The 25,642-nt window shown below is 49.2% G+C and overlaps 6 protein-coding genes across 6 annotated transcripts; 4 read left to right on the top strand and 2 right to left on the bottom strand.

The window, feature by feature from the left end:
• Nucleotides 1-853: 853 nt before the first annotated feature.
• CTRU02_207701 (proline iminopeptidase) lies at nucleotides 854-1,738 on the bottom strand (the record flags this gene model as incomplete). The annotated part of the gene is made up of 1 exon (XM_036727434.1): nucleotides 854-1,738. One exon carries the CDS (start codon nucleotides 1,736-1,738, stop codon nucleotides 854-856), a length of 885 nt encoding a protein of 294 aa, XP_036580800.1.
• Nucleotides 1,739-2,099: 361 nt separating this feature from the next.
• CTRU02_207700 (uncharacterized protein) lies at nucleotides 2,100-3,266 on the top strand (the record flags this gene model as incomplete). Its single annotated transcript, XM_070204943.1, has 1 exon — nucleotides 2,100-3,266. One exon carries the CDS (start codon nucleotides 2,100-2,102, stop codon nucleotides 3,264-3,266), a length of 1,167 nt encoding a protein of 388 aa, XP_070061476.1.
• Nucleotides 3,267-3,863: 597 nt separating this feature from the next.
• Nucleotides 3,864-4,538, top strand: CTRU02_207699 (mule transposase domain protein; the record flags this gene model as incomplete). The annotated part of the gene is made up of 1 exon (XM_070204942.1): nucleotides 3,864-4,538. One exon carries the CDS (start codon nucleotides 3,864-3,866, stop codon nucleotides 4,536-4,538), a length of 675 nt encoding a protein of 224 aa, XP_070061475.1.
• A 6,658-nt stretch (nucleotides 4,539-11,196) lies between these two features.
• CTRU02_207698 (secreted aspartic proteinase) lies at nucleotides 11,197-12,752 on the top strand (the record flags this gene model as incomplete). The annotated part of the gene is made up of 4 exons (XM_036727435.1): nucleotides 11,197-11,413; nucleotides 11,472-11,720; nucleotides 11,774-12,071; nucleotides 12,137-12,752. The coding sequence occupies 4 exons, from the start codon at nucleotides 11,197-11,199 to the stop codon at nucleotides 12,750-12,752; spliced, it is 1,380 nt and encodes a 459-aa protein (XP_036580801.1).
• Nucleotides 12,753-13,484: 732 nt separating this feature from the next.
• On the top strand, nucleotides 13,485-14,616 carry CTRU02_207697 (glucan -beta-glucosidase; the record flags this gene model as incomplete). The annotated part of the gene is made up of 3 exons (XM_036727436.2): nucleotides 13,485-13,750; nucleotides 13,858-14,216; nucleotides 14,378-14,616. 3 exons carry the CDS (start codon nucleotides 13,485-13,487, stop codon nucleotides 14,614-14,616), a joined length of 864 nt encoding a protein of 287 aa, XP_036580802.2.
• A 1,616-nt stretch (nucleotides 14,617-16,232) lies between these two features.
• On the bottom strand, nucleotides 16,233-16,467 carry CTRU02_207696 (uncharacterized protein; the record flags this gene model as incomplete). Its single annotated transcript, XM_070204941.1, has 2 exons — nucleotides 16,233-16,262; nucleotides 16,321-16,467. 2 exons carry the CDS (start codon nucleotides 16,465-16,467, stop codon nucleotides 16,233-16,235), a joined length of 177 nt encoding a protein of 58 aa, XP_070061474.1.
• Nucleotides 16,468-25,642: the final 9,175 nt, after the last annotated feature.

The following is a 25,642-nucleotide window of genomic DNA, read 5'->3' as shown; positions in this document are numbered from 1 at the left end:
TAGTTGTTAAAGAAACCCAAATGCCAAGACTTGATGTTGTTGATATTAAATAGGGTCCGACTGCCAAGATGCTCATCTTGCAATTCAACCTACGCTTTCCATGTCAACTTATGTTTTTTTGGGGTTGTTATAGGCAACTCGGAAAGACTACGGACAAAAGAATAAAGCCGAATCCGTTATACAATGGTTGTCTTACTCTTATCTCTGTTGGCTAACTGGAAAGAGGAAATGCCAGGGTGATTGTTGGTACGTAAGTCCAACATGTAAAAAAGGTGCTTTTGGTATCCCCACCCTTATCTGAGGAAGCGCATCTACCTGATTAAGGCGAGTTGATAAAGGAACACATGGTGACTCAGTTGCATTATCTTACTGAGGCAAAAACGTTTGGGAAGTACGAAAAGCCACACTCGATCGACTTACAAAAGGTGTCAGGCAGCAGCACAAGCTCAATAAAGCCTCGTTGAACAAGGAGTCTCTTCAACAGCAGCCCACAACTACAACAGTTGGACTCATTATTTCCCTTCAATTCAACAGGGAAACGTGCGAGTGCCGAATAGGACACCATTCAACAAGAAACAGCGGATACTTGGTCGTACAGTTAGTCGTGAGAGCATAGTTCGGCAAACAGAAATGGAAAAGCCATGACACTACAAAGCAGTCCTAGTACTGTGAGTGGTATGCTGGTAGATTATCCACTAAGAGCAAACAGGTAGTCTCAAACTCGGGATCAAAATGGCAATAATACGACTTAAGGAGTAAATATAGGCGTTTCTAAGGTAAGTTTATTATTGACATATTTGTCGTAACCCATTATAGGGATAGAATTCTAGCTTTGTACTGCGCCAGATGCATGCTAAGATGTGATAAAATTGTCAACTTCCTTCCGAAATCCTTCAGGGTCCTCGATCCAAGGGAAGTGCCCAACTGATGGGAAAATCTTGAGCTTGGAGCCCTTAATTCCGTTTGTTATCGCAAGTGCGCCTTCAGGACTACAGGCAGCATCTTCGGCGCCTTGGATAACGAGAGTCTCAGCTTTTACTAGTCCGGCGTCCTTGATGTGCGGTATGCTGTTTTCTTCTGACATATCGTTACGGTTCGTTTGCCATGCAGAAGCAGTGGGCAGGTTCCGGCTGCCAGCTAAATGTTTTCTGAGAATTTCGGCCTTCTTGACATCTGTGAACCACCAGAGAAGCATCGTGTCCAAGGCTTCTTGGAATTGCTCATCACTCTTGGGGCCACCAGCTCTTGCGACCTCGATTAGTTTCGCCGCTGCAGGAGCGTACGCGGGGTCATCCTTGCGCTTTTCCATCCAAGCCTTAACATGGCCTCGGGGGCTATCCATGACCTGTGGCGAAATGAGGAGTAACTTAGAAACGCGATCCGGGTAGCGTTGCGCGTAACGCAAGGCAATGGCCCCGCCATGAGAGTGGCCAACAAGCAACGGTAAAGTTTTGAGGCCAAGGTGGGATTTTAGGTGCTCGATATCCTCCGCCATGGTTTTGGTGGTCATCGTTGAAGAGTCGTCTGGCTTGCTCGAATCTCCATTTCCCCGGGGCTCAAAGTAGACCACCGTCCGCTTGTCCTCGAGGTACGGGCCAATACCATTCCCAAGATAGGCTCCTGGTAATCCCCAGCCTACGGACTGGACGATCGCAAGGGGGCCTGTTCCTCGCACAAGGTAGTTGAAACGGACACCAGCTGCCTTGAAGAAATGTTGGCCGTGGGATAATGCGCTCATTCTAAAGATTTGATCACTTCGTTGGGAGTTGTGGTGGAATCAAGAATGCGGGAGTTGTCTGAATGCGCACAGTTTCAGGCTGCCAGGAAAGTATTTATAAGCTACACTTGAGCGCAGGCTCCCAATAGGTTCACGGGTACCCGTGCGTGTAAAATTTCACGGGTACCCGTGGAAATGACTAAGCAACCTGCCCACGTCAATGAACGCGTCTTGTGTCATACACCTTTCACGCGTTATTTGCATCCAGCACTTCAGTCATATATTCTTAAAAATGGAAATAGCTCTCAAAGACTCAATACTCACATTCCCAGACGACAGTCTCCCCCCTGAAAGCGATCATAAATCTCGCGATGAGCTTTTTATGTCAATTAACAACTGGGCGGCGACAAAGGGATACGCATTCACTACCGGGAGATCAACAAAGGAGAAAAGCGGACGACGGACGATTACATATTCATGCGATAGGTCGTGTCATCCGCCAAGCACATCAATAGCGCGGCAAAGGCAAACTACTAGTAGGGGGACTGGTTGTCAATTTTCCGTCCTTGCTAAGGAATCTTTGGATAAGAGCACATGGAGCTTGAGACACCGGCCCGATAAGCGTTTTTCTTCTCATAATCATCCCCCAAGCCAACATCCGTCTGCTCACCTAACGCATCGCAAGCTATCTGAGGAGGATCAAGCCAAGGTGGCCGGTCTTTCAAACGCTAGCGTCGCACCCAGGGACATCAGAACATACATACGACAAACGACAGACTCTATAGCGACCCAGCAGGATATCTACAATCATATTGCAGCCGCTAAACGAGATGTTCGTGAAGGGCAGACCTCGATCCATGCACTTGCTAATCAACTTGATGAGGAAGGCTTCTGGAGTCGCATGCAGTTTGCACTAGATGGCCGAGTTACGGCTGTCTTGTTCGCTCATCCAGATTCCTTAGCCCTTCTCCAAGCCTACCCAGACATCATGTTACTAGACTATACCTATAAGACTAATAAGTATAGTATGCTACTTCTTAATATAGTTGGCGTCGATGCTTGCCAACGGTCGTTCTGTATTGCGTTTGCATTTCTTAGCAGCGAGGCAGAAGATAACTATACCTGGGCTTTGGAGCGGGTCAAATCCTTGTATAGTCAGTGTAACGCTAGCCTACCTGCGGTTATCCTCACAGATCGCTGCTTAGCATGCATTAACGCTGTTGCAACCATCTTCCCCTCTTCTGTATCTTTGCTTTGCCTCTGGCATGCGAACAAGGCCGTTCTTCAACATTGTAATCCAGCTTTTGACTCTACTAAGCCAAAGACAGTCAACAATCCTGCAGCGCTCAAACCTTCAACTCAGAGCTGGGAAGAATTCTATAACTCCTGGCATTCGATCATCAGCTCGCCATCTGAGGTGGTTTTTGAGGAGCGCGTTTCCCAGTTTGAGGAACGCTATCTTCTGGACCATCTCGAAGAAGTCGGCTATGTTACGTCCGTTTGGTTGAAACTATACAAGGAGAAGCTAGTGAAAGCCTGGGTCGATTAGCATACCTATTTTGGCAATGTGGCTACTTCGCGAGTTGAGGGTATTTATGTACTACTTAAATCGCACTTGAAACGATCTATATTAGACCTTTTTGAAGCTTGGCGAGCAATGAAGCATGCTTTACTAAATTAGCTATCGGATCTAAAGTCAAATCAAGTTAAATAGCAAATACGGATACTAGTTGAGCTTTCAGGGTTAATGTACGGCGTAGTGCTTGGCTAGGTATCGTATGAAGCCTTGCGCAAAGTAGAAGAGCAACGGAAGCTGCTTACGAAGAAAGATACAAATCCTTCTACAGCCTGTACGGGGACGTTTTCTCGAGTATATGGTCTCCTATGCTTACACAAATTGAAGACTTTACAAGAACAGAATCTTGTTCTTCTACGTGAGCACTTCCATGCACATTGGCATTTGAGGCGTGATGGAGCGCCGTAGCTATTGCTGGAGCCTCGCCAGCGCATAGAGCCCAGGTTGCAATTAGAGAATCCCAGTATTCCCAAATCAAGCACTAGACGAGAGCCTAGCGGGTTCGAAGTTGTTAAAGTTGCTTCACGGGCCCCAAGCAAATGCAGTAGGTGTCATACAGTTGGCCATACTATGACTTCAAAGGCATGCCCTCTGCGATACACGCATTTATTACCTAAACCGACACCTACTCCAGATCCAGCTACAGTATCAACTGCGATATTTACCAGGACGACGATAGATACACAAGAACCTCCTTCAAACGCCGTGCAGGACGTACTAGAGTTGGTTCAACCGACTATTGCTATAGTAGTAGAGACTAGTATATCACTACCTCGGGTATTATTACCATTTGCGTATTCGCATTCACCTTCGCTGCCAGGATACGATTCACCTCAGGCGATATACGGACGGTACTGTGCAGCAAGAAGCGCCTGGTACGGTGCTCAACCTCGTGGGAGTGTCAAAACAAACCAGGAGTATCGAAGGGTAATAGGACTTCCGCTACGTTATGACAAAAAGTGTTATGAGTGGTGTCTTGACTATAAGCAGATGAAAGGACGCTGCACTACCTTACACGGGTTAAGGGATTGGACGAAGGAGGAGATGATGGCTTATCTGGACTGGGATAGGGCTGAACACAAACGGGTCGATGAGCTGATTATTGCGGAAGATGGACAAAACCCCTTTAAAAACAGTGAGAGAGGTATGAGCGAAGTCTGGAAACGAGTCGAGCAAGATAAGGCAGAGCAGGAGGCGTTATACGCTGGTAGTAAGCCCGAAGAGTGCATCGTAGTAAAGTCGTAAACTTTCCGGATAAGTTTGATGCAGGCCGTGCCTCTCATTGGCTCATGAGCCCCATATCAGAGTTGCTTAGTCATTTCCACGGGTACCCGTGAAATTTTACACGCACGGGTACCCGTGAACCTATTGGGAGCCTTGAGCGCATTGCTCATACTGTTGCTTAGCTAATAACGCAGGTACGGAGTCATACCCAGATTTCTTTTGTCCACGCCATATCTGTAGGTCCTACATTTGGTCGCAGCAATTTGCTTAGAATAACAATCTCGTCTTCAATATCATATTTGCTCTGATCAAAAAATTTTCCGTGTTCCATTCGATTTACGAGCACCTGATTCCTAGGCCGCCGGTTGACTTTGTAAGTCAGTGGTTATTAAAGATCCCTGGTAAGATTTTAGCGTCACTAGATGCTTGGCTCAGAGAACCTCTTGTGTTGTGCTCCCATTCATAAATAGGCAGCATTTTGCGGAGAGTAAAGGGCTATCGCGGCCCTAGAATGGCCAAAATAAAGAGCAGTGTTTCTTGAATAGCAAAGAAAACGGGAAACATAGTGCTACTAATGGATTGCGGTTTCCTTGATTGGAAACCAAGGCAATGCAATCTGTAAGTATGAGGTCCAAAGATATGATATCTTCTCACAAGCAATGATATCCGTTCGGTTGTGAATTGAATTTTATCATTTAAGCAACTTTCTATCTCCTTGATTAGATACTAGCCGCTGACCTCGGCATTATACTACAAATACTGTAGGTTTCACAGGGGGTGAAACAGGGGGTGAAACGGAATTCCGTTCGTCAATAACAAATAACAGTAAATTGGTTCTAATCGATGGTTCATGATTGTTGAAAGTGGTGTTGTTGACTAGAAGGTGGGGATATTCCCCCTTGGCCTGTCACGTGGGTCTGGGAGGCTTGGGCCTCTCAGCCTGGCGGGCGTGTGGCTGGAAGTGCCACACGACTCCGTATTCCAACTATCGCAACAAATACTCAATAGCAACGTAGCATGACTTGACTGCTATGAGTAATGATGACCAGAAGGCACAATCCCGTTGGAACTGAAATTGACTAGTGCTTAAACAGTCAAAAAATAAATAAAGGGGTTTTTGCAAAGGTTCCAACATCAACCTCGTCACTTGGCCACCGAGACGAGACTTCACGCATATGGTAACTGAACCGTCACTGTTCGTAAAGTTGATGGTCATATTTTCAATCTGTCCCTTCAACATTCTCAAACTGCTCCACAACCTTGAAGTTCGCCTTCCCACCCTCCACAACGACGATACCATGACTGGGCAGTTCATCTAAACAGAGGAACCATCAACCAAGAACGAAAGAATAAAGCAAAACAGAAGCTGAGAGACAAGAGGTTGAAAGTTGAAGAGGAGGAGTGATCGTAAAGGCTTCACTGTTTTAGGATCGATCGTACGCACTCATCCCGGTTCAACGGGTTCATTTGGGGTACGCGGAACCCGATAGGAATCTACGCCTCGATCTCAAGCCACCGTCAGTCGCCTCGATATTTCCTCGCAGTAAATTTCAGTCGTACATATAAAGCCCCTGTCATCCTTTGTTGTACCTCTATGAGACTGATCTTCACAGGGAATCAGACATCGTTGAACCGGGTATTTCATACAAGCAGGCTCGTCGAGCAAAACGCCTTAAAAAACGGAATGAACCACAATCAAAGCCATACAGATAGAGAACGGCCAAAAGTTTGCCGCAAAGACAAATATCAACTCAGTCATGTCTAGCCGCTTATATTCCTTAGATGTTCGTTAACGAGCCCTACGAAGGTAGCCTCATCACTTGCATGCTTTGTTCCCTGAACTCGCCGCCGCCCGTCCTCGTCAATATACCAAGGATCCCCCGCTGGCGTCCGCGCAAAGATGCAGTAGCGAACGACATCAACGTAGAACCGTACGTCACGCCCAGTGACCTCTCCAGCGGCTTATCATATGGCATTTCCCTTAACCCTTTCGGCATTCCGGGCGGCGGCGACTTGAATCTGCAGTCGTAATCGTACCTTATCTCGTTGACGGAGTTTGTGAGATATGAACTCGATCATAGCGAGTTACATCGGAGATTCATCAAGAAGGAAGCGGGGAGGGCGAGATTTACACGCTGAGGAAGAGGCTAACTGGGGAGAAGACAGAATTGGTCGGTTGGAGATCGCGCTCTCAACGGACTTGATAGAGATGAACAGTGAATGGCTTGTTATCTTGTACAAGCGGCGGGGCGTGCATTGGAGGACATTGAGAGTTGTTTTTTGCGCCAGACGAAGCTGTGCCTACGAGGAAGGACATTCTGCTCTTACATCACAGCGAACACCTACAAACAACAGGAAACCGTCCCGAGAAGTGATTTAGGTAGATTCTGGTACTGCCGAGGCAAGTACCGGATAACGGGCACTTCCTCCACGAGCTCCATGTTTGGGACGCTTGCCAAATGATGTCAGACAGCCTGGGTACATCGTCACCGAAGCGACAGCGTCACGGGACGGAGCGCCGCAAGTGGCAGACCCGATAGCCGTGACATACTAGCCCACGGACACACACAGCGTGCGGCGCATACTCCGCGACGGGCGAGTGCATGATGAGGGCCCCACCTCCGAGGACGGGCACTGGTGGCGGCCGTTCGGGATCGCTTGCCGCGCGCTGGTGCCACGGCGAGCTGAGGCGCGCAACTTCATTACCGCGTCCTGCCCTAGCTCGTCGCATCTTGGATATAGTGCGTTTCCAAGAGGACGGAGGCTGTTAATACGCGGTGAGACCAATTGGCTGACATTGTTAATCAGGGGCTGTGAGGCTGGAACACCAGTTCTCCGCGCTAGGCCAGACTTGGGCAGACGCCTGCTATATTGCGCTCGAGAAGAGCGTCGGACTTCAAAATGTGCCGTATAAGTCCTTGCAAGAGTGGTTCTTGAGCCAGTGATCTATTTCCGATGCCCTGTCAGTTGGGTAGCCGTCGTTTGGCGATGAGGGATATACTAGAGAGCTGAAGGAGGGTGTGGGTTGGACTGTAAGACATCGCATGGACGGCGAAGACAAATGCTACCTCGGATGGTTAATCGAGACTCTTCGGGTAAGATGTAATTGATCTGGACCCCGGTTTGCGCCTCAATCAATATTCAGCCGTTGAGCTCATGCAATCGATGCGCAGTGGCTCACTTTTCGACTCTTTCCTTGGTAGAACACCAAGCCACTTGGATAGGGTGGGTAGAGTTGGGAATTCTAGAGTTCCCATATCGTGCTGCCACCAAAATATCGAAGAATGCTTTAGCATTCTTGGTAGAGTACTAATCCCGTAGGGCTGAAGGGTAGACTTCGGGAAGGATACTGCAAATGGAAACAAGAAAGGCATGCAACGTAGTAGGAGAGGTTTACGGCGAAAGAATGCCCTGTGCCTGAATACGGACAATAAGCGCCAAGAAGATGCGACAGCAGCACAGCCAATGCTGGGAGCTATCAGGCAGCGGGGGCGGCATGCAGAGCTTGACTCCAAGGTACCCCTGTGTGGTGGCAGGCGCAGCGGTGACATTTAAGGTTAGACAAATCTATCTCTGTCAAAGAGCGCAGGGATCTCTAGGCAGATCTTGCACTCTTGTCACCTATCATGTTGAACATGAATGAATCAACGGGATGGAGCTGCGGAACATTCACGAGACACGATGACACGACTTGTTTCCTTCGTGAGATGAACCATGCAGATCTTTGACGTGCCGCTGTACATGCGGTTGACAGGATAAGTCGACCATTGAGTATGCATGATCACTACGTTCATTTTATACATAGGGTCAAAAAACTACGAGCGGAGGAGAAGAACCAAAATGAAAATGCAAGAAAAAAGAAGAAGAAAAACTAGGCGATGGCAGAAAGAAATATGGCAAATCGCTCCTGACCAGGCAAAACTGCCTCTCAATCCCATTGGCATTCAGGTAGTTGTGTTGCGGTCAGGATTTGCACCGGAGCTGAAAAGTCCCCATATGTGTTGTCCAGGGCTGAAAATTAGCGTAGAAGAACCTTGTGCTGCGGTAGCCGAAGGGCCCGACGCCGGAGTTGTGCAACAAAACAAGGCGGATTTTCACTTGGTAAGAGACCGAGAAGTTTCTTCCGTCTCCAATCGGCCAGTTTGTGAAGATAGGTTCGAAATGTATCCGCGCGGGAAAAGATGCATAATTTCGTCAGAAGCGGACCCAGAAAGTACCAAAGCCCCAGTGGACCTGGATGATTCTTCGGGTTGAAGGTCATGGCGCTAATTCGGTAAAACGGGGCAGACAGTGATGACGCGAACTGGAAAGGTCGGCATGCTCTTCCCACTGTTGGATCCATCCGAGGCAGCAGTGCAGACCTGCGCCTCGAACGTGTACTAGTAGGATTCTATGAGTGAGTGCTGGTTGTCCTGAGAGACGGGGTGTCAGGGGTTAAGGCCGGAACCGAAATCAAGAAGAAATAGCGAGCAGCAAAAGGACCAACATCATGGGCCGATGCCAAGGCCTCGAACGGCTTCGCGGCTGAGAAAAAGTCAGTAGTGGAGGGAGGTTTTTCTTATTCTTTCAGCGTCATCGATTAACCCTTTGGGGGGAAGGGCGCCTACGCTAGTCAGAAACAACGGCGCTGGTTTTTGGTGCGGATGAAGTATTCCCGACTCGCTGCAGCAGGCTTGAACAAATTTTTAGACTGATAATGACTGAATCATTGCTTGTTGCCCGCCCAAATCCCAGGCTTCAGTTACTCCGCTGCGTGCGCTATTCGCCACGGTAGCCAAGGCGAGTAAGAGTGCCGGGGGTGTTGTGGGAGCGTTGGGACTCCTTGATCGGCTTAGGCGGAAGCCAACTGTGAATGCACTAGCCCAATTGCCTTGGCCGTTGCGTCCCCTTTGAGGCAAGATGCCAAGGCTTCTCCAAATTCTCACCGGCAGGGAAATAGAGGGGAGAGATGAGCTGACGGCGGGAACGGGCTCCTCTCTGGCCCGCGACAGCGAATAAGATTGGCGCAGACCATCGCCGCCGCCGTTTCGTTGGCTGCGAGACAGCTAGCAGCCTTGGCCCTCGTTAATAGCCACATTCGAGTGGCAGCCCAAACCAGCGTTCAAAGAGAAAGCGAGTGCAGTAGGTGAGTGTGCGAGGGGAAAAGGAGGGCGAAAAGTCGTCGTAATGCTCCCTAGGTGCTGTCCAGTTAGGATGTGGCTGGGCGAAACTTGGTGGGCAGTTTTGCCGGTCACACGTGTATTCGATCTTTCAGCTAGGCCCAATCATTACTGGCACGGTCAGAGAATGCAGAGGGCGAACGGGAGCAGTAGCTCAATGTTTCCGTGTATCCGTAGCGCAAGGGGAATGACTGTCAGCCCAAGCTCAACCTCAGCCTGGTAGGGTGTGGTGGTTCGTACCGAATGGTCACTGTTTATGACTGGGGAGGCTGTGCACGACCATTGCTCCCCAACGCCATGTTCGGCTTGTGTGTTGGCGGTAGATTCTGATCTCGGGTGTTGTTTCAATCTATTTGGCTATCGGCATAGATGGGGAAACAGGCTTGAGGGTTTTGCAGTTCGATTTTGATAATATTTCCTGGCTGAAGGAGGGAATAGAGAGAGGTCTATCTCTTGGCATGTCGCCTGAACTGCTTAATTTGGTCTCAGTTGGTCTTAATTCTGCTAGTATGAGTAGCGGCAGTTGTTTCTCTTTAGGTGCTCCAACAAGGCAGAACGGGTAAAAACTGTTGCCAAGATCCTTTTTTGTCATTTTTTTTTTTTCTTTGTCTTTCTCGCTCAGGGTTGCGTTGCTTCGAAGAGTAATGCTACGTAGTTGGCCTCACTTCTCAGCCGCCATGTCATCTCATGTCTCTCTCTTACCAGACAGTGATACTCATAGTAGCAGCACACCCCGCAGTTTCTCTTAAGAACGGGCCAATTGGTTTGCACAGTTGGGACGAGTGGCTTAGAGATGCGTGCATGGACTATGCCTGCTGAGACGACCAAAGCTCAGCCTCAAGGGAAGGTGTGCCTAACCTAGGAAGGCACAGAAGGGCAGGCGTCTTACCTCCAGTGTCGCTTCTTTTTTAGAGCTATGGATGCTAAAGTAGGTAAGTGGTAAGGTACCACCTACCTTTCCAGCCTATCTGAGCCTCCGTATTCGACAGAGGGGAGCTGCGCATCAGGGGCGAGGGAAACAGCACCTTCCAACACAACACACCTGTACTCGTGCGCCCCACCGAGCAGCGCCGCGCCTGCCATGGGTTCCCCATATCAAATTAAGCAAGTGAGGTCACTCGTCCCTTCCCCTTTACAGAACAGTGATGCAGGCAGGCTGCAGGGCGCCTATGGGTAGGTAAACACTCCACGCACCTTCCTTGGCCCGTCCCACCCTCATCCACCTCGTCGTTCGCTTCCAAATTCACCCTACTAGCCTGAGTAGCCCATTACGCCAAGGCTATTCGGCCATACTTAAAAAGCATTGCGATCCCACTCTTCTCCTGGAAAACCCCCGGTCGCTCGCCGTCTCCGTATTTCGATCTCAATTTTGGGATCCCCTTTCCAGTTTGCTTCTGGTTTTTGGGTTCTACACAAATTCTTTCGGGTATTTTTCTTACTTATCCTTCTTGTCGCATATACCCTTTCCCGCGCCTAGTCGATCCCACTTAGATCCGACCGATATCGATACCGACATCATCATGGCCGCCCGTATCTTGTCTATCGCTGCTTTGGCTGCCTGCGCGACCGCCGCTGCCGTTGCCCGCGATGAGTCCTCCGGCTCCGTTCCTGGCGTTCTCTCTCTGCCCGTCTACCAAGACATCAGACTGCACCCTCTTGACAAGCTGAGAAGACGCCAAGTTTCCGATACCGACGTCCCCGTTATTAATGTTACCTCGACAACGTATCTCATTGAGCGTATGTGGCACATGAAGATGACATCTGACTCGTTGCATTTATCTAACCCGCCCAACAGTTATGATTGGAACCCCCGGTCAAGACACTAAGGTTGCCATCGACACCGGATCCTCAGAGCTTTGGGTGAACCCCAACTGTGCTAGAGCTGGCAGCACCCAGCAGGCTCAGGCCTGCCGCGCCAACGGACAATACGATCCTTCCAACTCCAGAACCTCCTATGAGTATCAGCAGACAGGTCGCATTAGATATGGAAAGGGAGAGGTGGCGCTGCAATATGTCCATGATAACATCACACTTCCCGGCAGTGGTACGTCCTAAACCGATCGACTGGCTTCCGGAACTTAGACTGACAATTACCAGATATTGCCCTCTCGCAGGTCATTTTCGGCTATGCTACCGACAGTGTCGACCTTGACAGGGGCATCCTCGGTCTCAGCTTCGGAGAGAACACGAACACCACCGGCTATCCCACCGTTGTCGAGGAGATGAAGGCTCAAAAAGTCATCGATTCTTTGACCATGGGTATCGCTCTGGGAACCAAGGATGAGCCTACTGGTAGCGGTCTCATCTCCTTTGGTGGCGTTGACACCAAGAAGTTTAGCGGCAACCTGCACTCCGCCCCTATTCTGGGACCCCAAAACAACGAGAGACTTTGGAGGTGAGCAGCTGGCATTTTTGCTTTCTTTTGTAACCCTTGAAGTTGCTTTGCTAACATATTTTTAGATACTGGGTGCAGCTCGATTCCGTTGCATTGAGCAAGTCTGGCAGCAAGTCGACCACCTACGCCAATTCCAGATTCCCCGTCTTTTTCGACACCGGTGCCACTCTCAGCTACCTGCCCTCGGCAGTTGTTGACGCGCTCGGAAAAGACCTGGGCGGCCGCATCGACTCTTCTGTGAACATGTATGTTGTTCCGTGCAAGCAGCAGGGCACTATCGATTTCACTTTTGGTGACTTCACCATGAAGGTGCCTTTGTCTGAATTCATCTGGGAGGTCGCCGAAAACGCCTGCGTGCTCGGTGCCGACAAGGCCAGCGACGGCTCTTACCTACTGGGTGATTCTTTCCTTCGCTCCACATACGTTGTCTTTGACCAGGAGACGCCTGCTCTCCACTTCGCTCCGTATGTCAACTGCGGTACCAACTTGCATAAGATCCCCCTCGGCAACAATGCGGCCGCCAAGTTTGCGGGCGAGTGCCAGGCTGGCTCGAGCAACAGTGGCAACAGCGGCAGTGGCAACGGCAACGGCAAGAACGACGCTGGACGGGCTTCCGTCAGCGCATTCTGGCCTGTGGCGGCTGCGCTAATGACCGTCCAAGTCTTCATGTCTCTCCTTTAAGTACCTTATAGTATAATTTCACGGCCGGAAATCGAGTGCATGATTCTGGAGTTAGGGTTGATTACACATACACATGGTCTGTATTGGCAGATAGAGACGGCGAATCGGGCCAACTGTACATGGCGGATTGCTGATACCCGACTCCCCTTGTCCTGGGGTGACATAGCTACTGGCTTTATGAACATAAAAAGACGTTGTATTCTACATGGTATTCCTGCTTCGTGATGGTCGTTCTGCGACATACTTTGAGTGCACAAGTGAACTCCGACTACCTCATTGATAATCAAGATGCAGATCAAATACTGGGCTTCCAATCAACATATGGTTAGTAAACAAGAAAGTTAATCGCTGCGTTCTTTTCTCCAGGAGTTCATCCGGACTTGCAAAGAAGGCGCGGTGCCTCCAGCATATATCCCTGCAGTCTTTTGCTCATTCCCAATCGGGCCATGCAGGAACCTTCTTGCCTCCCAGTGAGTCGCTGCCCCAATACCTGTCAATAGTGAACAAGAAGATGTTTATGGCATTCCTCTCACATCTTTGAGCACCCCTAATTCAAACCTCGAAAAACAAACTCTCTAGTCCTTCCCATTTGTTTCTTCTGTGCCGTTTCAATACCTAAGACCTCGTTATCCATACCAAAGTATTTAATACACTGGCCTCAATTGCCTCAGATCTCCTCCTCTTCTCGACCACGCTCCCTCAGTTTACGTCACGAAGAAGAAACCCAGCAAAATGCGATCATCGGCAATTATTGTCGCATGTATGGCAATGGCGCCCAGCCTCACCGCCGCTTCGGGGGCTTTAGGCTTTGCTCTCGGTGCGAAGCAACCGGACGGCCAATGCAAGTTTCAGGCGGACTACGAAGCAGACTTCAAGGCCATACATGATGCCTCAGGAAGCAGGATCGTGCGTATTTACGCCGCTGACCAGTGCAACACGGCCAAAGAAATCCTACCAGCAGCAAAGAAGGAAGATTTCCAGGTCATTCTTGGTATTTGGTAAGTTCTGCAAGCCATCTGCCAATAGTCACCACCTAATCTCTGTCCTGTTCTTGCATCAAACTTTCTGTTGAAGTTTAAAACACCTGATTGACTCGGGAGAACAGGCCGGACACGGAGGAGTCATACGCCGCCGATAAGGCTGCCATCCTCCGGTACACACCCGGATTTGAAGCTCAGGTCTACGCCGTCACCGTCGGCTCCGAGTCTCTCTACCGCGGCAATTTCACCGGCCCTGAGCTTGCGAGCAAGCTCAAGGATATGAAGAAGGCAGTGCCCCACTTGCGTATCGGCACTGCGGACAGCTGGAACAAGTACCAAGACGGCACTGCCGACGCCGTCATTGAGCAAGCAGACATATTATTAACTAATGCCTTCTCGTATTGGCAGGGTCAAACCCGCAGCAATGCCACTGCCTCATTCTTCGACTCCATAATGCAGGCATTCGGACGTATCCAGAGCATCAGTGGATCCTTTGACAAGCCCGAGTTATAGGTTGGCGAAACAGGTAGGTCGACTGCTGCATTATCCACCTTCTTCTACCTCCCCATTGTATCATCATGTTCCTGAATTGCCGACTGGTCTCATCTTTGGTGGTTACAGTGGTTAACAAGCCTCTTCGCCTAGGCTGGCCAAGCGAAGGTGCCAAGTATCAGCACGCCTTGCCAGGGTTTGAGAACGCGGAAGCCTTCTACAGTGAGGGCGTCTACGGCATGATTCGCTGGGGCTTCAACGTGTTCTTTTTCGAAGCTTTTGACGAGCCCTGGAAGCCGCACGCCATTGGCGAGGATGGCAGCGAGGCGCCTGAGGGGCACTGGGGCGGGATGAAAGCCGATCGCAGTGCCAAGTATCCTCTCAGGTGCTGAGATCTGAGCCTGATATGATTGCAGCGGCACACGGCGTTACTGCCCATCGGACAGTTTACTCCTTGGCCTTTTCAGATGACATGGACGATGGTGTCTCGGATTACCATTTATGACGTTAAGCTGGTAGATAGCCGATGAGAGAAGCAGAGTTTACTGCCGTGTGTTGCCCTTTTCTTTTTTTGTAGGGGAAATCGATGAAGTGGACTGTAAACTTCCTCCAAAAGAAGGGAGACAGACACCACGATCGGAACAGACGGTTCTCCTTTTCATTTTCTTCCCAACCATCTGACGCGTCGTATCGGGACCAGACAAGGTACTCAGGTCTCGACCAGGCACACTCATACACCAAGTTTCGCAGTGAGATTGAGTGTGTGTGAATGCTGGCCGTTATCATTGGGTAAGCCCGACTAGGTTTCTCTGACCGTGCCTAGCCTAGATGTGATTCGATCAGGTGTAAGTACGTGAAGTGGGAAGAGTGCCACATCCAGGCTAGAAAGAGAGAGAAAAGGCCCCCAAGGGGGTGGGCATGGGGCCGGGAGCTTTGTGTGTTAAGGTTATGGATTAGAGTTTTGCGGCTCTGGTTGTTACAGAAAATCCGCCCCCCCTCTCTCTCTTTACCTTGTTACCGCGCCGCGAGTGGGGGATTTGCTTCCCGCTCTAAGGAAACGCGGAAGCGCCCTAGTATTCTTTTTTTCCTTCTGCTGTCAGCCACACAGACCCCTGGATTCTGAGGCACTTCGGGCGTCACATTCAAAACACGGGTATAATTGGGCAGTGAGGGGCGGAAGGGACGAGAGAAGCGCGTCCGGTTTGATGATCATGTGGAGTGTATGATTTTCGGTCTCGGAATTTTTGGGTTTCCCTATTCTGGCTATTAACGAATTCACTATAGCATCACTTTGTTGGAAGTTGTTGGTTAGTAAGGACGGAAAGGGGGCATTGTTCAATAATTCAATTTTCATATAAATTTTTTTTTTTGGTTGTTGAAAAGTGAATAAGGCTATGTCTAATATATAGTAAAAAAAAAAATATTGGGGATAGAGAAGTGAAAAAATGTGTGTTGTTTTGAAAGGTTTGAAGAGTGCCAAGCCTTTGCCCTTCCTTACCGCCGTCAAGCATCCCACCGCAGCCGAAAGCCCGATGACCGGACATCCGGTGGGTGATCATGATGATGAACATGGTAGACGAGAGAAGTTCGGGAAAGGACTTGGATGCACATTAATTTCTCAAAAGCCGACCGGAATGCTCAATAGAGAATCCACATGCCGCTGTAAACCGCTCAATAGGTCGTCTCCCCTGTGGTGTTTGAAAATGCCCAAATAGCTTTGAATAAAAAAACGCTGATGATGATGATGATGATGTGTGATGCTGATGCTTTCGTGAACCCGTCACTTTGAGTTTAAAAAAAAACCGTCGTTCTTCGTCTGTTCTCGCCGATATGTAACTAGTATTCGCCGAGTGAAATGTTCCCTGGCGACGAGGCGGGTGAGACGGATCATCGGAATCGTCGGGCCCTTAGGTATGGACTTGGCTGTGGAGAAACTCCGCTGAGGATCCCGACGAGCTCCGGCCTGTCTTTTCCCGCACTCAATCACGATGCGCTCTTTGCATGGCGTTCAGACTTTGCTCATGATCTTCTCAAAGGACTGGAAATTATGATTAGCTTCATCATGATATATGTGTATGCAAGATGTTGAAGACTTACGCGCAGCCCTGGGGGGTGACAACACCGAAAAAGCAATCGCCGGGGTTGGCCTCTATCACCTGGTTCGGCTTGACGGGTGTGATAACAACGCCAGCGGACACCAGAGACGCGCACAGCGTCGTCAAAATAGCGAGTGAGACCTTCATTTTGGTTTTGTGTGGTGATTGTCGCAGGAGGAATGAGTGGTAGTAGTCAGGCTGCTCAGAATAGCTGCCTGTTTACTGTCCGGATCGCTGGAGCACTGCTCTCGTCGGTTCCCGTGAATTTCCACTCTCTTTCTGGTCGAAAATGTGTTTCCTTTTTGCCCTTGATTTCCTTCAATAAACGATAGCGGTGTCGTCGTCGTCGAACTAGCGACGAGTCGAAGAGTCGTGGCCGTGGATGTGAAAAGTGACGAAACGGAGGTATGTACGAGGACAAGCAATATGTATAATGAATAAGATTCAGACCAGCTGGGTAAGTGTGAGCACGGGGCGGGTGCTCGATGTAAAAGAGAGTTGTGGTTATGTTTGTCGAACGAAGCTGCAGGTTGCAGATGGCTAGACTAGGTTGCGTCTGGCGATACGAAGCAGAGCGCAGGATTAGACTTTGGTTGGAATGCAGGAGAAAAAGCGAATTTTCAGAGACGGTGGTGGTGGCGGTGGGATGTCGGAGTGTTAAGAGAGAGCGAGGTGGTGTGCGGGTTTGTATGAGCGTGCAGATCTCTTGGCGTACGTGCGTTTCCGTGCGTTGCGTTGAGACTCGTGGTCTTGATGTCGGTGGTTTGCTGGTGTGGTGGTGAGACGAGGTGAAGCAAAGCGAGTGGAGGATGGAATAGTAGGCACGAGTTAAGTGTGGGAAGGGAAGAGAAAGAGAGAAGGGAAATCGGACGATGATGGGCTGTGACGAAACTCGTCTCGACACGGGGGAGAGGGTGGAAAGCACAAGGGGAGGCCAAGGGTGGGTGCGGTGTGTGTGACCTTCGGAGACGAGCGAGAGCTGGGCCTGAATGGTCCCCTCTCTCAGCCGTACCCAGGTACGAGAATATTTGACTATGGATGCTAAGCATTTGGCGACAGGGGAAAACGCAAGGATGAGGGGCCTAGGGAACACCTGTGAGGGTGTCCCAAAGGGGATGGGAGGTCCGAGATGAGCTGGTGGAGTTTCAGGGTTGAAACCCATTGTTGCGGCGGTGCGATTACGGTGGGAGTTGATGATAGTACGCTGATTGCCGCCATCTGGTCATTCTCATTTCACCGGCAGCTTGCAAAATGAAGCCAATATCTTGGCCGTACGATGCCGATGCTATTTTGCTGTCGCTGGCATCACGACGGGCTGGTATACGTCGGCGATGAAAAAAGATTAAAAATCAACAAGTAATAGCTTAACATTGGCGCGAACTTCCGAGAAGAAAATAAAAGATAAAAAAAACATCAACGTAAATGGACACGAGCTAAGGAGCAAAAAGTGGCCAGTGACCAGCGACGGATCTTCAGAAGCCACCAACACTGAGGGGAATAAGGTTGTACAAAAGGTACGTATTCGTAGCCATTGGACAGCGGTGATTGCCTGGCAGGTGTGGGACTGTCCAATAACCACTCTTGGTAGGAGAAGAGGACTCCAGATGTTCTGGAAATGCGGCCAGCAAGACGCTTGGTAGTTGGACGAGCGGCAATTTGGTGCCAGAGCCCTTGATCCTATGCGGTGCCTAATTGGCTATACCCATACGACACATGCGACACGCCCGGATTTCAAGCCCACGCCACATCCAGCGGTTTTCCCAGGCTGGTGGGTCGATGGTGGTTTGGTGGGGCCATTCAGGCACGGGAAGATCTGGGCTGTTGGTTGGCTGGATGCGTCAATCGAGGCAGGGGCAAAGGCGGCACTAACTGAAAAAGGGGGGAGGGGCGTCTATACGTACCTTACTAGTACAATGGCAAAAGGTGGAGGGACGGGTAGAGGGAAGGAAGGGAGACAATTGTTAGTGTCGCATAAGGTACCCGTGGTCCTTACCTTACCGTACCTTACCTAGCATAAGCAGCCAAACAACGGCCAGACAGCCACACAAACCTACAGAGACGGAATACAAGGCAAAACCTGGCTGCCGCACCTCACAACGCTCCAATGCACATGGCGCAGTAAAGGCGTGCCTGGCCAAGGCAGGGGCTCCGCTGTCAAAACCATCATTGGACGTACCTCTTACGTAGGGATGAGTCCTGGAGACGTGGCGGGAGTAAGAAAATCCTCCTGGCTGAGTGATCCCGTGGCATTGACAGCCATCAGTCCACAATCTCCTTGTTGGGCGACTCAGAAACCTGGTCCCGGTGGTGATCTGGGTGACTGTGCTCAGAGCAGAACAGAGCAGTATTCCCCAACAGCAGAGCCAAGACATGTCATTCGTGAGATCACTAGCCTGGGCATCCAATTTCAAACTGCTCTTAGTCTGGGCAGTAGCCATCTCTCATACTTGATGTGGCTCGGCGCGCGCCTACCATCGCCATGCAGTTGGACGCGTGGCTGACATGTCTCGACTAGGGGGATCTTCGTGATCCAAGGGGCTGAAGGGGTAGCCTGCGATCAAGGTGCTTCGAGACGACGACACATCGCTACGCCTATCGAAACCTCGTTTATGAACCAAACTTCAGAGCCGGTGTTTCTGTTTGCCTTTCTTGCAAAAGATATTACGGCCAGACCCTGACTACGACAGATTCTGCGCACACAGAGCTTGTCGCTTCCATATCCAAATCGGTTGGTCGGTGGCCCAGTTGCCGGCAGCAAATCTGCCGGGTTGTGCCCTGACCACAACGGATATTGATCTGACCCAGTGCCGTAGGCACGAAAGCCGAGAGCAACTCCTCGATGACATTCCTCCTTCCTCAAGAGGAACTGGGCACGAGCCAGGGCGGGCCGATCTCCGCTGGCTCTCCTGCGGCTCTGCCGCTCTATTCCGTGGGGCCGGGTTTGCTTTCTTCCTACTCTAAACAGCGGTGTCAGTGTTTTGCGCAGATCCGTTACGCTGATCTTTGATACGCCTCGGAAGGATCTGATGAATATTCCGCCTAGATTCTCATGCCAATTACAAGTGAGGCTCCGCCGGATCAAAAGGCCGTGAACCGCGGAAATGAAATGTGCCCTCTAATGGTTGTGTCCGATAAACGACTGAACGCGAATGCTTAGTACTCGTTTGCGCCACAATTCACCGAGACTTGTCTCGGTGCTACTGTCCATCGTCGTGTCACATTGTCTCGCAAGTGCGGAGTAACACAGGCACAGCCAGTGGTTACATTCCTCGTCAGAATCGTCGTACGAAGAATGTGGTCGAGTCATTGACGACGTAAGCGCTCAACGGGCCGTGGGCTTCGTCATACATCATTCTTGGGCCGTGCCTCAGGGCCCTCGCAGACCTTTGTCAGCGTCATAACCGTGCTTGGCTTTCATTGAAATGCTACTACAGGCTCTGAAGGTTCTTGGTGAGCTTCTAGAAGCCAGATGTTCCGACTTGAGAGTCATTGGCATTTGAGTAACTGATATCAAACTTCTACGCAGCACGCCAGGCTTTGACCGTCACCCGGAAACCTTCACTTCGTACCACAATGACATATCTGGCAATGCAAGAGGTACTAGTGTCCAAGCAATACCTCGAATTGTCAGCTTCCGGGCAATGGAGAATTTCAATACGGATTGTCTGACCAACCCTACAGGTGAGACGACGGCTTTCTCCATGGCAGGCAAGTCGAGGGATCCTAAGCTATACAACCTGATCAAAACGAAGAATTACTGCGCTTCCTAACCTCACCGAACCCTAGTTCACCTATGCGTACAGCCCTATTTTACATCATAAAGATACCAGCTTCGCCTAGCTCATGAGACGAGCCAGAAAGCACTGTCCGCATAACTACCCCTTCAGGTTTCGACTATGCTGCCGTAACGCGTGTTCTTGTGCTATGTAAGGTATTCGGGATGTTTCCGGCCAGCAGTCGAATTTTAAGGGAAGTGGAACTGGATTTTGAGTCGAGTTCACTTCACCCATCGACGACAATTTCACGCTGGCTTGTCTCCTGAACTCCTACCTTCATCATCTTTCCCGCTCCAAGCATGCAATCCAGGTTTTCATGGATACATGCCATTTTTCTACTTTTCACGTCGATACGAGATGCATGAGTCAGATTCTGTATGAGACTATGTTCGTGGTTGTTTCAGTCGTGTGCATTTTTGATGCTCCAGCCTTCGAGTGGCATGCACAGCCGGGCCGTGTTAACACGGTCATGTAAACCATCCTTGTGTCTTACCGTTCGACTCAGATAAATCTAGTAGCTTACTATCATGCACTACATAAGCATTCACTTTCAAAGACTTGGTTATAGCAAATTCTTGACTACCTTCCAAGGCCAGATTCCCCTCGCTTGCGTTGATATTCAAAATCACCAGATCTTCTGTGCTGATTAAGTCGTAATGAACTACCTTATATCCATGACTCCGGATTTGTTTCCAGTTGTTCATCCGTGGCCAGGTAAGCAGGGGCGCTCGGTTTAGTTTACATCCGCACTTACAAGGGTCGTTTTGCTCAACGAGTTCCCGCTAGTTTCGTTTTCCAGACGGTCGTGTTTCTTTCAAATTGCAAGGTTAGATATAATGCTTTCCGAGAATTAATCTGGGAACGAGAAAACAGGGAAAGAAAGTTCAGGCTAGTGCCCGCAACAGAGCCGAAGCTCTTGACAAGATCGTAGCTTGATCAGGTCTTGTTGCCAGCTTGGGATTCCACGCCGCTACGTGTTTTATAATGGATTCTGCAAAGTCTCCGTATAGAGAAACCCGTTTCATATATCGTTCGGCTGGAAGATTTGTCCAGCTGTCAAGGTGTACCTCAGGCTAGCAGAATTCAACTGGTTTCTACGTTGGCTAAACGGCAGCTTTATTGACACGTTTCCATGAGCACTGAGAGCAGCACCGGCTAACATGTGGCACGCAACCCAGGGCCAATAGCTTACTAGTGTCGAAGTCGGCTGGCTAAGCTGGAGCCTTGAAGAACTTGGTTCAAGTCATCTTACAATTCCAATTCGAAGTAAACAAGATGTAACTCCTCGGTGAACGGGCTACTAGTAGTAGCTTGATTGCTCAAGGTTTGTTACATGGGGTGCTATTTGGGTCTGCCAATGTGATAGTGCACCTGAGTCTTGTCGCTTGAGCTTCACTCATTCGCGGGGTCGCCTCTGTTACGACTCCGCTACTAGTGATGAAGCCATTAAACTAAGCACTCACTGCTTACACCCGTGAGCACGAACTGCATGCTTATCACGCATGAGTAATGATCTTCTCGAGACCACGGCGATGCTCCAGGAACCAGATTATACCTGGCATCTTCAAATTGCCATCGAAAAAGTTTGCCGCGAATTTCGTCTGCGTTATCCGAGCATACGCCATTAGTCGATTGTTCTTGTGCGGCAGCCCAAACTACGACGTTTTATAAGTATTGGGCCTACCGCCAGAAGTTACAGTAGCTGAGGAAGTGAGAGAAAGAGCTGCTGGTGACGACCACCTCATCTATCAGGCGAACATGAGTTCTCCATGTCAGTATTCTGCTACAAATGACACACGAATTACTAACCTAAGCGCCCCATCATTTCTAGGCGTCTTGAATGGTGATATTTAGAGATACGCCTGGGGCTTTAGACCATTCATGCCTCGATGCTTCTTCAAAAAGCATCCCAGTATAATAAAAGACTGCATATTGGAGACAAGTGGATACTAGATGTAAATTGATAGCGTAGTGAATCATGAGGAGATAAACTTCCTATCATTCGCTACTATTAGATAACTATGTTACTCAGGTGCGGCTGGATGACGCGCCGCCCCAAGCGCTCGATCCGGCTCGCCAGTGTGAGTTTGCAGTGTTTACAAAAGACCTTTAGTAAAGCTCGCCACCTATCATCAGCTTGAACTTCATGGACGCCGTTTAAAGCCACTGTGCTGTCTGACTGGTCGCCACATTACCCTGTGACCTTCTTGGGCCGCAATGCAGATTATGCGGCTTATTTCATATGAGGCTTCAGCATAAACAATATTGTAACTATTAATTCCAAGCACTTTTTATCCAAACCTACCAAGTTTTGCGCAGTTCTTTTTGACTGTCTTACAACTTGTACCTTTCTGTTAAGTAATAGAACCCGTATATCTGGCAGACTTCGATGGACGATTCCCTCATTGACAACGCTCATTGCGAACATGAACGCGACTCATGCATACCCAGTGCGACTAGAGGTATGTAACTTAATGTATCTGAAGAAGCACGGAGCTGATACCAACAGACCTTCAACGGATCTTTCTGTTTCAGTCACCTGTTGAAAGTCTCCAATCGGTATCAGGCGGGAGTTCTAGTGCCCCTCCTGGCCCTTTGGATCACTGGGATGACCATTCTGATCTAAATGAGACAATCTCCCTTCCGCGCATCTCAACACAGCCGTTTGAAATTGTATGCCACATCGGCGTTGTTGTAATTAGGGATGATGTTTGTTCGGATCCAAGCCTATGTCTGCTGCAAAAACTGGTCATTGGGACTGTATTTGAACACACCGGCCCTGAATTAGGAATTGCGCGAAATGCGACAGGAAAAAGGGTGGATATCGCATATCTGAAAAGCTGGACAGCCTTGGAGTTCGTTGCATTTACAAATATGAAGGGTGCTGAGCTGAACAGTCTACGTAAGCTGGCGTCTGCTATCATTCTAAGGCCTCTAAGCAATACTAATTCCGAGTCTGAAAAGTCCAAGATATCATCAGCGTGGATGGAGACTTGGACCGCGACGCTCCATACTGTCCGATTTTCTGGAATTGCCACGACATTGCCTGTCGATTTGCATTTTTAGCCGCGACGATGTCACTCACAGATTTGACTTTGATTCGTCAGTTATCTGGGATGATGGAAAGAGCTAAGTTCCTATTAGTGATATATCTAGCCAACGGTGTGCTTGCTGTCGAAGAGTGGTCGTGGAGTGCTCTGAGCCAGGTACAGACACTGGTAGGACTGACCTTGGACCCCATCAGATCCATACCTATGAGCCTCTCATTTCTATATCGAAATGTTCTATCTCAAAAGGCCGTATCTGATGGCATATCCCGCAGGGTGATGGTGCGGATGGTTCGGACGGACACATTGAATCGACGTTTTCCGGGCTTGGATGACTTGAACGATGTTAATACTGAAGAATGGGCTCGCTTGTCTGATGTAGGAATATGGGGCATAGTTCGCCGATGGGAAATAATTCGTTGGTTCTATGCGAACTAGAAGACCATATTGGAACCAGATTTTCAGATGATATCACATTTTGTGGAGAGCGACAAATTGCCCACGAATACCCGAGTGACCTCTGCTCGCAATTTCATTACTTGCTGTTATTCAGATAGTTTTAATACTCTTCCTTTGTTTGTTGTTGTCTGAGCAATGATGATTAGCCTTTTCCTATAGTCTAACCATATTCATGAATCTTCAATGCGTAGAGTTTAGAGATTATGAAATGTATATTGGTTTACAAATGGGTAAGGTAATTCCATCATATCTGGTTTCAGTATCTTTTTTAATATCTAAATGTGTTCAGACAATCACGCTGGTTTGGTCATTACCTTGGCTTAATACCATGATACATGTCTGGTGGGTTCTCTATGCAATAAGGTTAGTACGGGGATCTAACATCACATGATTAGCTCCGTTCGCACGACTCAGAGCATATAGAGAACTGTTAGTTCTTGCATTCAGGGTCTGCAGGGTAGTAAATTCACTTCCTAGGGCCAACACGAATCCAGATTCCATTAGAACGTCCTTGTGCAAGGCAGCAATATAGTTGTGAAGAGGCCAATATCCCAAATACTAGATGTCACCACCATCAAAGTATTTAATCGGCATTCGTGTTGTTTATATCTAAATTCCGTTTTAAAGCTGCCAAACGTAACATCTCTGCATTTTGAGGCGTAGCAGTGAGTTGTATCTCAAGTTGTGGCACGGCCAGGCAGCTCTTGGCTGGGCACAGTTGCCTAGGTACGTCAGGTCAGTTGTCGGCCAAGAAAAGCAAATACCAAGCAGGCGGCACAAAGGATGGCCTCACGTCTTTCTGGGCCTTCTGGGCCTGGGCTGGGTTTTCCGGTCGCTGCCAAGCCGACTACATCGACCGCGCGCGAATTAGGAGTTTGCGGTATACAGACCCCTGACATTCAGATACCTAGCCAGAGTCTACCATGTTGGCCTTGACCCTGTCATCTTCAGCGCTCTCACAACTCGAGCTATCACATGGCTACGAAAGATTGAAGACTTTATCGAATATTGAATCTTCGCCGGAAGCCGATGTTAAGTCATGGTTTGCTCTATCGCCAATGTAACTTTAAAGTATCCGTAACAGACGCTCTCATATCAAGTTTTGTTACATTAATCGGGCCTGTAATCCTCCAGCGGCACTCGCTTGGGTCAAGCGGGTGAAGTGAGGGCTTGTTTCTTGCCTGCATGGGTATTGACCTACCTGGGTAATATTAGGTGACTTGTGTCTAACAAAGCTTTGTCTGTGTCTTTGGCTGTTATATCTAGACTTCTTTGCACAAGAAAGTTCTTCAGACAAGGGTTTCTTTTCTTCATTTACATATGCACACTGCTAGACTAAGATATTTCTTTGCAGGAGCTTATCGGGATTGATCATCTCATTCAGTGCTAAGGCCTTTCGGAGAGGGAAAAACAGCCAACGCAAAAGTTCTATTTAAGAAGTACGGAGTACAGTTATTGTATTTCCTCATTGGGACTCAACTCCGCTCGCCTTTTACTAGTATAATATTTCATTTCCACTGGATCGGGGATCTGTACGCTAGGGCTATGCATGGTACAGGGGAACACCCGATGCAGCGACGTCTCTGTTACTACTTAGTTCACGCAAGGTACTTTTTCCATTTCTTTCCCTAGTAGACAATGCATCTGCGCCGTGAAGCTTTCTGTCATGACCACGACAGCCTTCCGGTTCGAGCAACATTCTCACCAATCATGAGACTTTTGTAAGTGACCTCGTGATCACAGGGATGCGAATGGCCAAGGGGTAATCTTAATTATTTGGTGTTGGGGTACTGACAGGGGGTTTAACTGCCCACTCGTGTCCGAATTCATGTGCAGGTTAGGCTTCCATGCTCTTGGCTCCCGCCTTCAGCGCGCCGTGGTTCTTTTACGCGTTCATCTTATCCCGTCTAATTAGGCAGCTTTACTGTATAGAGGCGCATAAGGTGCGCGAATTCGTTCGATCTGACACACCAACTTCACATAGACATTTGTGGCACCTGGTGCTCTGCGAAGCCGGGCAAAAGGGCAACTTGGTGATAC

This window comes from Colletotrichum truncatum (genome assembly GCF_014235925.2).
Source record: "Colletotrichum truncatum strain CMES1059 chromosome Unknown Contig_0004, whole genome shotgun sequence".
NCBI classification, from domain to species: Eukaryota; Fungi; Ascomycota; class Sordariomycetes; order Glomerellales; family Glomerellaceae; genus Colletotrichum; species Colletotrichum truncatum.
The sequence above is the reverse complement of the archived record's forward strand: the minus strand, read 5'-3'. Positions and strand labels throughout refer to the sequence as shown.